Source organism: Schistocerca piceifrons, chromosome 7 (genome assembly GCF_021461385.2).
Source record: "Schistocerca piceifrons isolate TAMUIC-IGC-003096 chromosome 7, iqSchPice1.1, whole genome shotgun sequence".
NCBI lineage: Eukaryota > Metazoa > Arthropoda > Insecta > Orthoptera > Acrididae > Schistocerca > Schistocerca piceifrons.
This window is the reverse complement of record NC_060144.1, coordinates 185,221,260-185,236,035: the sequence shown is the minus strand read 5'-3', so window position 1 is coordinate 185,236,035 and position 14,776 is coordinate 185,221,260. Positions and strand designations below refer to the sequence as shown.

Here is a 14,776-nt window from a genome sequence, read left to right as displayed (position 1 = left end):
TAAGGCTTATAAATTAAGTACATACAGCTGAAGTGGTTTCATCTTCAAAAAGTTCTTGACAGAGACTCTGTGTGTGTGTGTGTGTGTGTGTGTGTGTGTGTGTGTGTGTGTGTGTGTGTGTGTGTGTTTTTGAAGTAGTACTTTGCCTGAAAGCTCAATTATTGTGGCAGTCTTTTTAATTGTGCATGTCTGCAGCTCATTGTCTCCTGTATTTGGTGAGTGACAATGTATCCTTTCCATATTGATGTTCCTTGGGTTCAGTTGGATAAAAAGTTAAAATAGTCAACACACCGACAAACTAACCAAGGAGCTCAGGTCAGTTTGTAGAAGCATCTCTCAGTGATTTGACCTAAAAGATGATTTTGCAGATTTTCGTTTCCCATTCTCTTATGGACTTGACCTCTAGGCAGTGCATCTAAACTAAATACAGTATTTATTTGTCAGAAGTAAGCTGTAAGAATATTGTTTAAAGTAGGTAACTGGTCATCTTGCAGTAGACTTTCAAAAGATCTTGGAATTCTCACTCTCTTTCCAGTACATTAACTTCTCAATGTAGTTTGTTGCTAACGGTAGGAAACAGTTTCAGCTTAACTGTGACTTACACAATCACTGGAGGTTGATGCTTGCCATGCCTGTGTCACTCAACAAGCCACATGTGCCAGCCGGGCCATGCTACATGGTGGACACCTCAGGGTGCACATAGTCATTGGCTGGGTACGAGTTTAACAGTCCTGGTTTTCCTTAGCTGGGTATTGGCGAGTGCTGCTAGTCCTCTATAACAGTAATTACAGGCAAGCTTCAGCGACCGCCATGTGGTGTGGTGGTGGAACATTGTGTGTCACAGGCTTACCTGCCTGGGTCATGAGGATGATAAAAACCTTTACGAAAAAACTCTGTCTCAAAGTGTGCAGCTTGCTGGTGAGATGAATGGCCATTGAGGTAGAATGGTCATTAGAAAGCGATCCCTAGGGATATTGCTGCACCTTAGTTGGATGAGGCCTGCTGAGGCAAGTGGGGCTCTGCCTGGGTGGACTTTTGTATCTCTAGCTGTTCGTGCAGACGCTGTGGTGAATCCACAACATAATAGAACACAGTGGGTGTACACACTCAACCAAAAGACCGAGAGAGGCTAGTACTCCTGATAATCATGTCATCTTTAGTGACGGGGCTCAAGAAGTCATAAGCCAAAATGTGTTAATGTGTCGAAGTGATCAAGAGGAAGGAGACTTTAGAAAAAGTATCCACTTTCTATATTCATAAAGGTTTAGAACGGCTTGCTAGCACCTTAAAGTATACTGAAAGATTGCAAAATGTTTCCTTGCTGGTTGAAACTAACTGGTCAAAGCAGGTGGAACTTCTAAGGAAGTAAAATAATAGCTGGGTTTGAGATGCACAGCTCCCTCAACTCAAGCAAGGATGTGGTCAAATGTTGTGATATTATGGACACGGATATATCTTGAAATTGAATAAAGGAAGGACATCACAGGGGATAATCGTCGTCGTACAAAGGACACCAAGAAATACTGGAGAGAGAGTGATGCAACTGTCATTGTGACATTCAATTCTCTATTCTGTGTGAACGCACCATGGCAGTGTTCCTCCAACTTAGATTTAAGACCCTACATACCTAAACTTATTATGTCAAAAATACTATAAAAAGGGTAGATTACTACTAACTGTAAAGGTGAACACGTTGAGTTGCAGAAAAGTATAGATTTTTATGTTGGTATGATGACCATCCATCTGTCCATCAGAATGAATGTTCACTACCAAACTGTGCCTCCCAGTGGCACAACAGCTGTCTGCACGCAACATGTCACCTGTACAGTGAGTAGCAGTCTATCCTTTTCATAATATTGGGGGAGGGGGGGGGGGGGGACAGGGCAATGGCTTTGACAGCATTGCTTCCCTGGTTTATATCTTTTATTTATACTTAAATGATATTGATTAGTCACTTCTGTGACTTCTTTTTTGTTTTCTGAATATGAGAAAATAATTTGATGGAATGTAAAGTTAAATCCTTATACAGTGTATAGGGACTGCTGAGCACTAAACTGGGATAACATTATTCTGCAGCCAGGATACCTCTTTTGTTCTACATTGTAGTTGTGTTTAGCATTCTTTGAGCTTTATATGTAGTGACTTGTCCCATTACTTTGTCTCAGATGGTCCCACAGAACCTGAAGACAAAATTTAAAACATCTTTATCAATGTGTGTGTGTGTGTGGGGGGGGGGGGCTAAATGAGATTTTTTCCTGTTTAATATATCTTTCCCCATCTGATTCTCTTAGTGGGAACTGTTTTCTGCTTCTTTCATTGTTTTTAATGCAACTTGAAAATTGGTGTATTTTCAGCGAGAAGCCACAAATTTGGTCGGCAGAGTCAAGCTGTTGACGAAGATGATGATGGAGACTGTACTCAAGGAGGAAATGGTTATTACGGTGGATATACTGAAGGTAAAATATTCTTTTATTTGTGGTGTAGGTGTTTGTTACGTATAAAAATTAGTGCAAAACTCAGTTTTATTTGCAATTTCAGATGAATACAATTTTTGAATTTTTTTACTGTTAACACAACATTATAGATAGTGAATTTTTGTGAAAAGTAATACTGCCATTTTTTTTTTAAGAATAAGTAAGGAGCTGAATGTGAGATAGTACCCCCCACCTTATTTCATGCTGTGTAGAACTGTGTATAATTGTCTATTTTGGCCCTTGCTAACCACGTTCTAGTTAACAATGATACAGTTATTGTCTTCTTCTGTTTCTAAAAAAAAAAAAAAAAAAAAAAAAAAAAAAAAAAAAAAAAAGGCAGCTGCATTGAGTCAAAAGCAGCTACAGAATTTATGGACATGACAAAAGAGCAAAAGTTTGTGGGTCAGATTCAATGTGAATACTATTGTAGAATGTTACAAACTTGGGCGTATCCATTCCAGAATGTAGTAGTTCTGTACATTGATAAAGTTTTGTAAAATGCACATGGCACGTAGACCATCAAATGCACATCAGGTTTTTAAAAACAGACAGTCATCAAACTAAATTTTAGTTTCATCTCCACTTTTCTTTACTAGTCAATGCCTTTATTGTAAATTGTGTGCCAGAATCATTGTGCAGATTGACATCTTTGACATGTGCAAAGCATTGCCAGAGATTAAAAGTTTATTAAGGGCAGTAAGAATAGAGGATGAACCCTTGGATTCTGACACCTACCCATGAAGACATAATTTATCTCAGTTATTGGTTGTCTGTTGATGTCAAGGGAAAGTGGGTCTGTGTCCACCATCTCTCACTGTTCTGCTTCCAGAAATGTCACACATTATGTTGCCATAAAATTTAACAGTACACAATGTAAGTGGTTTTCATTTTCAACTGGAGTGACAAGCAGCTGCCACATTACAATTCATTGTAGACATTAAATTACATCCAGTATGATTTCCATAAACTATTTCAACATTTAATTTGTGGTAAAACCCACAAACACTCTAGATCTGTTTCATATAGAACTGGTTTTCAAGTAAATTGTAGGAGAAATTTTTCAAAGTGTGAAGAGGTTTCAATGTGAGCTTACCCCAAATGTCTAGTACTGAATCTCTGTACACAAGTGACATACACCTGTTTGGTATGCCCTTCTGGAATACAATACTTTCATTTTGATGATGGTATGTTTAGTTTTAAATAAACCAATCTGCCCTGAGATGTATTTTCCGATACACATGAACTCACATTTAGTTTTAATGTACATTAACTGTTTACAGGTGTCTGTATCAGAATACATATTCTAAAAAGAAAGATGATGAAACTTACCAAACAAAAGCGCTGGCAGGTCGACAGACACACAAACAAACACAAACATACACACAAAATTCTAGCTTTTGCAACCAATGGTTGCCTCGTCAGGAAAGAGGGAAGGAGAAGGAAAGACAAAAGGATATGGGTTTTAAGGGAGAGGGTAAGGAGTCATTCCAATCCCGGGAGCGGAAAGACTTACCTTAGGGGGAAAAAAGGACAGGTATACACTCGCGCACACACACACATATCCATCCACACATACACAGACACAAGCAGACATTTGTAAAGGCAAAGAGTTTGGGCAGAGATGTCAGTCGGGGCGGATGTACAGAGGCAAAGATGAAGTTGAAAGACAGGTGAGGTATGAGCGGCGGCAAATTGAAATTAGAAATTAGCGGAGATTGAGGCCTGGCGGATAGCGAGAAGAAAGGATATGCTGAAGGGCAAGTTCCCATCTCCGGAGTTCTGACAGGTTGGTGTTAGTGGGAAGTATCCAGATAACCCGGACAGTGTAACACTGTGCCAAGATGTGCTGGCCGTGCACCAAGGCATGTTTAGCCACAGGGTGATCCTCATTACCAACAAACACTGTCTGCCTGTGTCCATTCATGCGAATGGACAGTTTGTTGCTGGTCATTCCCACATAGAACGCTTCACAGTGTAGGCAGGTCAGTTGGTAAATCACGTGGGTGCTTTCACACGTGGCTCTGCCTTTGATCGTGTACACCTTCCGGGTTACAGGACTGGAATAGGTGGTGGTGGGAGGGTGCATGGGACAGGTTTTACACCGGGGGCGGTGTAAAACCTGTAAAACCTGTAGGCAGGTCAGTTGGTAAATCACGTGGGTGCTTTCACACGTGGCTCTGCCTTTGATCGTGTACACCTTCCGGGTTACAGGACTGGAATAGGTGGTGGTGGGAGGGTGCATGGGACAGGTTTTACACCGGGGGCGGTGTAAAACCTGTAAAACCTGTCCCATGCACCCTCCCACCACCACCTATTCCAGTCCTGTAACCCGGAAGGTGTACACGATCAAAGGCAGAGCCACGTGTGAAAGCACCCACGTGATTTACCAACTGACCTGCCTACACTGTGAAGCGTTCTATGTGGGAATGACCAGCAACAAACTGTCCATTCGCATGAATGGACACAGGCAGACAGTGTTTGTTGGTAATGAGGATCACCCTGTGGCTAAACATGCCTTGGTGCACGGCCAGCACATCTTGGCACAGTGTTACACTGTCCGGGTTATCTGGATACTTCCCACTAACACCAACCTGTCAGAACTCCGGAGATGGGAACTTGCCCTTCAGCATATCCTTTCTTCTCGCTATCCGCCAGGCCTCAATCTCCGCTAATTTCTAATTTCAATTTGCCGCCGCTCATACCTCACCTGTCTTTCAACTTCATCTTTGCCTCTGTACATCCGCCCCGACTGACATCTCTGCCCAAACTCTTTGCCTTTACAAATGTCTGCTTGTGTCTGTGTATGTGTGGATGGATATGTGTGTGTGTGCGAGTGTATACCTGTCCTTTTTTCCCCCTAAGGTAAGTCTTTCCGCTCCCGGGATTGGAATGACTCCTTACCCTCTCCCTTAAAACCCATATCCTTTTGTCTTTCCTTCTCCTTCCCTCTTTCCTGACGAGGCAACCATTGGTTGCGAAAGCTAGAATTTTGTGTGTATGTTTGTGTTTGTTTGTGTGTCTGTCGACCTGCCAGCGCTTTTGTTTGGTAAGTTTCATCATCTTTCTTTTTAGATATATTTTTCCCACGTGGAATGTTTCCCTCTAGAATACATATTCTGTTGAACAAAAAAATTCCAGACTTTCTCCACAAATTTTTTTTAAACTTGTCTTTTACATATTTTGCATAGTCTCCTAAATACTCTCCTCCCAACATTATTTCCACTTCCGGAAGCAGTCTTGGTACGCCTGTCTCTTTCTGAATTGCATGAATTGCTGTCATTGCATCCTTTCAATGGTATTTTCAACTTTGGAAATACAAGAGTGTCCACTGGGACCAGGGCTAGAGAGTAGAAGTTTGAGGCAGCCCAGTAATTCCATTTTTTGTGTAATACTTGCATGTCAACGGGGATGAATTTGCAGGAGCATTATCATGATGCAAGAGCCATGCATTGTACCATATTTCAGTCTGTTTTCATCTCGCGTTTCCTTGCAGACATCACAACATGTCCCGCTAGTACCATCAATTAACAGTTTATTCCTGTGGTGTAATTCATAATTGACTAATTCTTCAAAGTCAAACAAAACTACCAACATGACTTTGACATTGCACCTGAGCTGATGAGCTTTTTTTGGTCTCTGAGAACCTTTCCTGAGCCATTGTGAAGATTGAACCTTAGTCTCAACATCATAACTGTAACCCATGTCTCATCATCAGCTATGATTCTCTTAAGGAGCATCTCATTCTCATTTGTGTGATCCAAAAGCTCTTCCTAAATTGTAAGGTAAAGGCAAAATGTCTTGACTAAAGAGCCATTGGGTGAACCTGGTGGCAACACGACGCATTCTATGATGCTTTCCAGTATTTCACGACATCATCCAACTGAAATATTACATTCTTTTGCAATCTCTGACAGTCACTCTTTGATTGGCATGTACAATTTCGTTGACATTCCTGACATGAGCATCATTAGTAGATGTTGAAGGGTGTCCGGAATGAGGGTCATCTTTAACTTGTGTTTGGCGATTTTTAAAGCGTGTGAACCATAAGTAACACAGAGTATGGCTTAAGCTCTCATCACTGTATGCTTCATGGATCATTTGATGTGTCTCTGTAAAGATTTTCTTGAGTTTCACGCAAAATTGAATGCAGACATGTAGCTCCTCTAACTCTATCGTGAAATTCACAAACTGTGTGACACAACATTCTACTTATTACAGCACTGAACAATAACTAACGGACATACAACAATGAAATTTTGGGCAGGTGCACGTTAAATATAGGCATGTGCAGGGATGCCAACCGCATTTCACTCCAGCACACAGTTGGCACTAAATTACAAATGTTGCAAAATTTTTTGAACAGGCTTTGTATAAGGGTGTGTGGGTACTTTCAGAATAAAGATATTGACTGAGCGAGGTGGTGCAGTGGTTAGCACACTGGACTCGCATTCGGGAGGACAACGGTTCAAGCTTGTGTCTGGCCATCCTGATTTAAGTTTTCTATGATTGCTGTAAACTGCTTCAGGCAAATGCCAGGATGGTTCCTTTGAAAGGGCACAGCTGACTTCCTCTCCCATCCTTTCCTAATCCGGTGGGATCAATGATCTCGCTGTTTCATCCCCTCCTCCAAAGCAAGCAAGCAAGCAACCAACCAACCAACCAACCAACCAACCAACCAACCAACCAACCAATAAATATGTTCTTGTGTATTCTGGGGTTGTAATGTGGATGGGAGTGAGTTAGACTGGAGACAGGTGAAGATCAACAGTAAGAAAAGAATTATGGGATTCAGAGAAAATTGTGTAAAATTTACTGCCAAGTAGAAGTCAGACTATTTAAGAAAACTACAAAGTTAAAGATTTGTCAAGAAAAGTCTAACAACATTGCTGTCATTTTGATGCATATGAACAAAGCTACCAGTTCAAAACAGGTGAATGAGAAAATTAAAACAAAAAGCTACAGTGATGTAGGGAAATCAGGATGTGCAAATCTCTTGCACTGAAAGCTCTTTCTTTTCCAAATTTTTCGAGGTGGTAGTATGGACCAAAACCAAAAAGAATGTGTCCAGTAAATCTGGGCTCTAAAGTGCATACCTTAGAGCTATGAGCACTTTTTCATCTTCATTTCTGTGAGAAACATCACATCTACTGAACAGTTGCTCATAGTTCTAAAGGTATGAATTTTAGAGCCCATATTTACTTGACAGTGTTTTGTTATTTTAGTCCATACTAGCTCTTCCCAAAATATGGAACGCAAAGGAGCTTGCAATAGAAGAGATTTTTTTTATTTGTGTGTGTGTGTGGGGGGGGGGGGGGGGGGTGCAGTATCGAAGATGAAGTAGTGCTCATAGTTATTAAAGTTTTTTGGAGCCCATGTTCACCAGACTTTTCCCCTTCAAATGATCATTCCTGTCCTATCCTACAATATTGAACATTCCTCCTAGGGCACCCTGTGTTTCATAAAGTACCAATGGTTTGACAATGCAGTCATACTGTATAAGAATCAGGAAACTAGTAGAAGTTATCACATCTATGGTCATGGTTGTGGTAATAATAATAATAATGCCATAGCTGTGGGCCCTCCCTTCTTCACTGCGAGTATTTCTCAGATACTCAGAAGCTAGACATGTGTGGGGTGGCAGGAGGTAGTGTTCTGTTCTTCTAGAGAGAAAAATAAATTTTTAGGAAGTTGATTTCAAGAATCCAATTTGGTGAAAGTGAAGTGTGTGCCATGATCTTTTGCAATACCCCTTCCTTTGAAGAAAAAAAAGAGCTCCTATACAAATACATCTGGCTACCTTCTCAGAAGCATCTTGGGATGTGGTTATAAACTTTGCACAGTAAAAGTCAAATTTGTGACAAGCCTTTACCTGCAAGCTTTAAAGTAACTGTTGGAATACATGAAAAATATGCTGAAAAGGGGTGCTTTGTTATGAGCCAATCAGTACCAGAACGTTCACTAACCTTAGCTACACTTAAATCATCATCAGTACTTCCTGTTCTGGATATAGATCTCACTGCTCCAAGTAAAGCTGTGAAGTTTATAAAGTTGCACCTGCTTGTTCTCTGCCATCTGCAATTGCAGCATTATTTGAGCCAAAAAAAATTTATCACCAAATTATCATCGCAAAAATAAATTATTTTTCTAACGATGAAAAATGGAGGTTGGGGTATCAACAGTTTACTCACTGTAAAGTTGACAAGTTGAGTTGCAGAGAGACAAATAACAAGACTGTTACACATGCTGCTCAGGCTGGAGCAGCCATAGCATTTTTATTTTGTGTGTGTGTGTGTGTGTGTGTGTGTGTGTGTGTGTGTGTGTGTGTGTGCAAGTTTTTTTATTGTGCCCTCTGCAACTCAATGCGTCATGTTCACTGTGAGTAGAAATCTATTCTTTTCATAATTGTTGAATTCTTTTCTGATACGCACCCATGGCCTCAGCTGCTTTGCACACTTTGTTCAATGACCAGAGAGACTTGTTTTGTGGACTTCATCAATGATTTCTTCAGAAACTGCGTGTATCAGGCATGTGGGGTATTCCATATGAAAATGTTTCTCCAAATTTAAAATTGTTGAATCAACATGTAATGATTGTCATTGGCTGTTGGTCACCATATATAGCATCCAGTCTCACTTTTATCTCGTCAAGTTTTTGCATTGAAGAACAAAAAGTGAATCAATGAAAGATTCTGCACTTATTCGTAATGAAAAGCGACTGACAAATCCAAATTATTGGGACAATAAGTGTCATTTTTGGTCCAGTATTGTTGGCACACCAGCTGCCATGTTTTCTTCCAGAAGGAAAAATTGCTCCGTTATCGTCTTCTAGTGAGATTTTCGTTCATTTATCAGTTTTCGTAAATTGTGTAGGCATTCCACCTCGTCGTCGTGTGCATCTCGTTACACAGATCTTAATGATTTATGTGTAACATTGCATATTTAGTTTTAAAACAAATCTTGCTATTCCAAGTCATTCAGTTTTGTTCAGAGGGCCCATATTTGTGTTAATTGAGACAATATTTGTGTAGCAAGGTATTAAAATAGACTTGTTGATCTGGTTCTGTGACATACAGATATTTCCTGTTTTATCTCAGCCAGCTATTTCCAATATTATTTCACCCATGCCACAATAGTCAGCCCAGGATACTGTAAGTTGTCTCATACAACATTACCAGTAGAACACTGCCCTGTCAGGGTCCAAAGAGTTTGGTGAAACATATGAACTGTGCTTAGCCTTTGCAGAGCTATGGTCTCACCATAAATCTATGTGTGATTGTAGATCTCAGAAACAGGAATCAACACAATCAGATCACATATCAGCAATAATTACATTGTCTTGCTTGAGGGTTTCCTGGTGGGCCAATTATATAAATGGTTCCTGGGGGAGGAGTCAGATCTCATTGTGAAATATCTACTATGATATCTGGCATCTCACCTGAAGCCAATTTCTATCATAATTACAATGATTATATTCCTATTTAAGGACATGAACTTCACGTAATCAAGTTCATGTCTTGGGGTGTAGTTGCTCTTAAATTTTTGATGATTACCACCTAGCAATCAACAACATACTTGAAAAGTTGTATCTACTTTATTATGAATTGTAATAATACTGTGGTGAAAAATTACTTTAAAAATTGCATCCATCTTCAAGATGTGGTTTCCACTATGTGGTCACCCTCATTTCCTTCTTAGAGATGCAGCATACAATGAAATACTTAATCCCCAAGAATTAAATAAGTCTCTGATTGCTATATGCTCTATCTCACTAGTATTAAACAGTAATACACTACTACTGCCTTTCTTCCAGCATATTATATTCAGTGGTGGTATTCTGTAGGATGATGTGACATTATTTCATTAAAGTGGCAACTCATGTGTGACACTATCCAAAGGTGCGTGTGGATACCCACAAGGGTAACTGGACACCGTATAATCATTTATGCATTTTCCAAAATTAAGACCAAAAATGAATATATAGTGAACAACTTCATCAGTGATAGTTAAGTGGCTTTGTGCATGTGCGTGCCTGTGTGCGTGTTTGCATGCATGTTGTGTAAGCTCACATTTTGAAAATCAAACTTTTTCTGTTGGTAAAGTTTTCATTTGAAACATACATGCAGATATCAATAAAATATCTCGTACCTTTTTCCTTTTATGACACACGATGTTGGCACAGGAAAAAGCCTCCCAGTTTTTAATTACAGAAATGATCATGTCAAATTGTTATCAAAGAAACTTCATGAAGTGTTGTAGGATAGTAAGCAAATTGAAGCAGCGCAAATATCCAGATGTTGTGTTCTGTCAATTTTGTTTATAAAACCACATTTAAGACTGCTCTCATTTCATTAAATTTATTTCCTTGACGAGTAACTTTAATCATCACAACTTGATTCGTGTTAATCAACACTTTTTAATTTTGCCGAATATGCTTTCAGATAAAAGAAATATCGAATGACACCTTCACTGCACTTTCTTTATTGATATCTTACTGAAAAGACTTCCATATACAGCCTCCTGTCTTCAAAATCAAATACAGGGTGATTCAAAAAGAATACCACAACTTTAAAAATGTGTATTTAATGAAAGAAACATAATATAACCTTCTGTTATACATCGTTACAAAGAGTATTTAAAAAGGTTTTTTTTTCACTCAAAAACAAGTTCAGAGATGTTCAATATGGCCCCCTCCAGACACTCGAGCCATATCAACCCGATACTCCAACTCGTTCCACACTCTCTGTAGCATATCAGGCGTAACAGTTTGGATAGCTGCTGTTATTTCTCATTTCAAATCATCAATGGTGGTTGGGAGAGGTGGCTGAAACACCATATCCTTAACATACCCCCATAAGAAAAAATTGCAGGGGGGTAAGATCAGGGCTTCTTGGAGGCCAGTGATGAAGTGCTCTGTCACGGGCTGCCTGGCGGCCGATCCATCGCCTCGGGTAGTTGACGTTCAGGTGGTTACGGACAGATAAGTGCCAATGTGGTGGCGCTCCATCCTGCTGAAATATGAATTGTTGTGCTTCTTGTTCGAGCTGAGGGAACAGCCAATTCTCTAACATCTCCAGATACTGTAGTCCAGTTACAGTAGCACCTTCGAAGAAAAAGGGACCAAAAACTTTATTGGCTGAAATGGCACAGAAAACGTTCACCTTAGGCGAGTCACGTTCATACTGAGTTGTTTCCCGCGGATTCTCAGTGCCCCATATACAGACATTGTGACGGTTGACTTTCTCGTTAGTGTGGAAAGTTGCTTCATCACTAAACACAATCTTTGAAACGAAAGATTCATCTGTTTCCATTTGAGCAAGGATAAAATCACAGAAATCGATTCTTTTAATCTTATCAGCTGCAGACAGTGCTTGAACCAATTTCAGATGATAAGGTTTCATAACTAACCTTTTTCGTAGTACTCTCCATACAGTTGATTGTGGAATTTGCAGCTCTCTGCTAGCTCCGCGAGTCAATTTTCCTGGGCTGCGAACAAATGCTTGCTGGATGCGTGCTACATTTTCATCACTCGTTCTCGGCCGTCCAGAACTTTTCCCTTTGCACAAACACCCATTCTCTGTAAACTGTTTATACCAACGTTTAATACACCACCTATCTGGAGGTTTAACACCTTACTTCGTTCGAAATGCACGCTGAACAACTGTCGTCGATTCACTTCTGCCGTACTCAATAACACAGAAAGCTTTCTGTTGAGCGGTCGCCATCTTAGCATCAACTGACGCTGACGCCTAGTCAACAGCGCCTCAAGCGAACAAATGTACAACTAAATGAAACTTTATAGCTCCCTTAATTCGCCGACAGATAGTGCTTAGCTCTGCCTTTTGTCGTTGCAGAGTTTTAAAGTCCTAAAGTTGTGGTATTCTTTTTGAATCACCCTGTATATTAACAAGTTTTCTGCCAGTAAACAAAAAACAGTGCTGTCAAAAAATTAGTAGATACATTTGCACATATTTGAAATGACTGCTTCTTTCTTAATTCAAAACAAAGTAAAAGGCAAACTATTAAGAACAAGATTTATTGGAGAGAAGGAAAAAGTCTCTCGGGCGTGTGCGCGCGCTCTCACACACACACACACACACACACACACACACACACACACACACACACACACACACACAAAATTTGTGTGTGCCTTTAGATACATCTTGACATAGCCTTATGAGTGATTTTTCCCTCCATCCGTTATCTGTATTGTTTTGCAATATCGTTTCCTACATCTGTAATTTTTTCCCAATGAAACACTTCTAGTTGCAAAAGTTACATGTATGTTGTCTTTCCATATGCACATATGCAAGAATCACTTGTTTAGTTTTGTGATCTAATGAAGGTAAAGTACCATTCCTGTCCTGTCCTACACATAGTTAGTTAAAAAGTTGAACAAAAATTAGCTCAATATCTAAGATGAACAATATTACTCAACATCTCAACAAATAGATTGCTAGAATTTTATGGTTGTTGAATTTGTGTGGAGACTAGGTGCAGTTGGAAAATTGAGAAGTAACATTAAAATATGATCATTCATGCCCACAATACATTTTCTTTCAGATGCAGCTGATGATGATGATGATGATGAAGATGACGATGATGACGACGATGATGATGATGATTATGAGGGATCAGATGATGATACAGAAAGTGAAGAAGAAACAAAAGATGAGGAACAAGATACCAAATCAAAATGAGTTTTTTTTTGCAAATTCAGTTATAAAGAAATGTACAAGTTATCCAGCAAATATATATTTGTTATAAATTTTGTATAAAATTATTGTTTTCTCTTGAGGTCAAAGAATATGCTTCCTTTGTTTGCTTTATACAGGGTGTTACAAAAAGGTACGGCCAAACTTTCAGGAAACATTCCTCACACACCAATAAAGAAAAGATGTTATGCGGACATGTGTCCGGAAACGCTTAATTTCCATGTTAGAGCTCATTTTAGTTTCGTCAGTATGTGCTGTACTTCCTCGATTCACTGCCAGTTGGCCCAATTGAAGGAAGGTAATGTTGACTTCGGTGCTTGTGTTGACATACGACTCGTTGCTCTACAGTACTAGCATCAAGCACATCAGTACGTAACATCAACAGGTTAGTGTTCATCACGAACATAGTTTAGCAGTCAGTGCAATGTTTACAAATGTGGAGTTGGCAGATGCCCATTTGATGTATGGATTAGCACGGGGCAATAGCCGTGGCACGGTACATTTGTATCGAGACAGATTTCCAGAATGAAGGTGTCCTGACAGGAAGACGTTCGAAGCAATTGATCGGCCTCTTAGGGAGCACGGAACATTCCAGCCTATGACTCGCGCCTGGGGAAGACCTAGAATGATGAGGACACCTGCAATGGACGAGGCAATTCTTGACGATAACCCTAATGTCAGCGTCAGAGAAGTTGCTGCTGTACAAGGTAATGTTGACTACGTCACTATGGAGAGTGCTACGGGAGAACCAGTTGTTTCCATACCATGTACAGCATGTGCAGGCACTATCAGCAGCTGATTGGCCTCCACGGGTACACTTCTGCGAATGGTTCATCCAACAATGTGTCAATCCTCATTTCAGTGCAAATGTTCTCTTTACGGATGAGGCTTCATTCCAACGTGATCAAATTGTAAATTTTCACAATCAACATGTGTGGGCTGACGAGAATCCACATGCAATTGTGCAATCACGTCATCACAGATTTTCTGTGAACGTTTGGGCAGGTATTGTTGGTGATGTCTTGATTGGGCCCCATGTTCTTCCACCTACACTCAATGGAGTACGTTATCATGATTTCATACGGGATACTCTACCCATGCTGCTAGAACATGTGCCTTTACAAGTCCGACACAACATGTGGTTCATGCACGATGGAGCTCCTGCACATTTCAGTCGAAGTGTTCGTACGCTTCTCAACAGCAGATTCGGTGACTGATGGATTGGTAGAGGCAGACCAATTCCATGGCCTCCACGCTCTCCTGACCTCAACCCTCTTGACTTTCATTTATGGGGGCATTTGAAAGCTCTTGTCTACGCAACCCCGGTACCAAATGTAGACACTCCTTGTGCTCGTATTGTGGACGGCTGTGATACAATACGCCATTCTCCAGGGTTGCATGAGCGCATCAGGGATTCCATGCAACGGAGAGTGGATGCATGTATCCTCGCTAACGGAGGACATTTTGAACATTTCCTATAACAAAGTGTTTGAAGTCACGCTGGTACGTTCTGTGGATGTGTGTTTCCATTCCATGATTAATGGGATTTGAAGAGAAGTAATAAAAAGAGCTCTAACATGGAAAGTAA

General features: G+C 40.2%; 1 protein-coding gene across 1 annotated transcript in view; it reads left to right on the top strand.

Moving 5' to 3' along the window:
• The window catches only part of LOC124804865 (zinc finger protein 330 homolog), a 77,691-nt gene extending 64,450 nt beyond the window's left edge, over window positions 1-13,241 (top strand). The window contains exons 6-7 of the mRNA XM_047265228.1: window positions 2,355-2,456; window positions 13,037-13,241. Coding sequence (XP_047121184.1) covers window positions 2,355-2,456; window positions 13,037-13,173 — 239 coding nt within the window. The 3' untranslated portion in view covers window positions 13,174-13,241. The remainder of the gene's footprint in view (window positions 1-2,354; window positions 2,457-13,036) is intronic.
• Window positions 13,242-14,776: the final 1,535 nt, after the last annotated feature.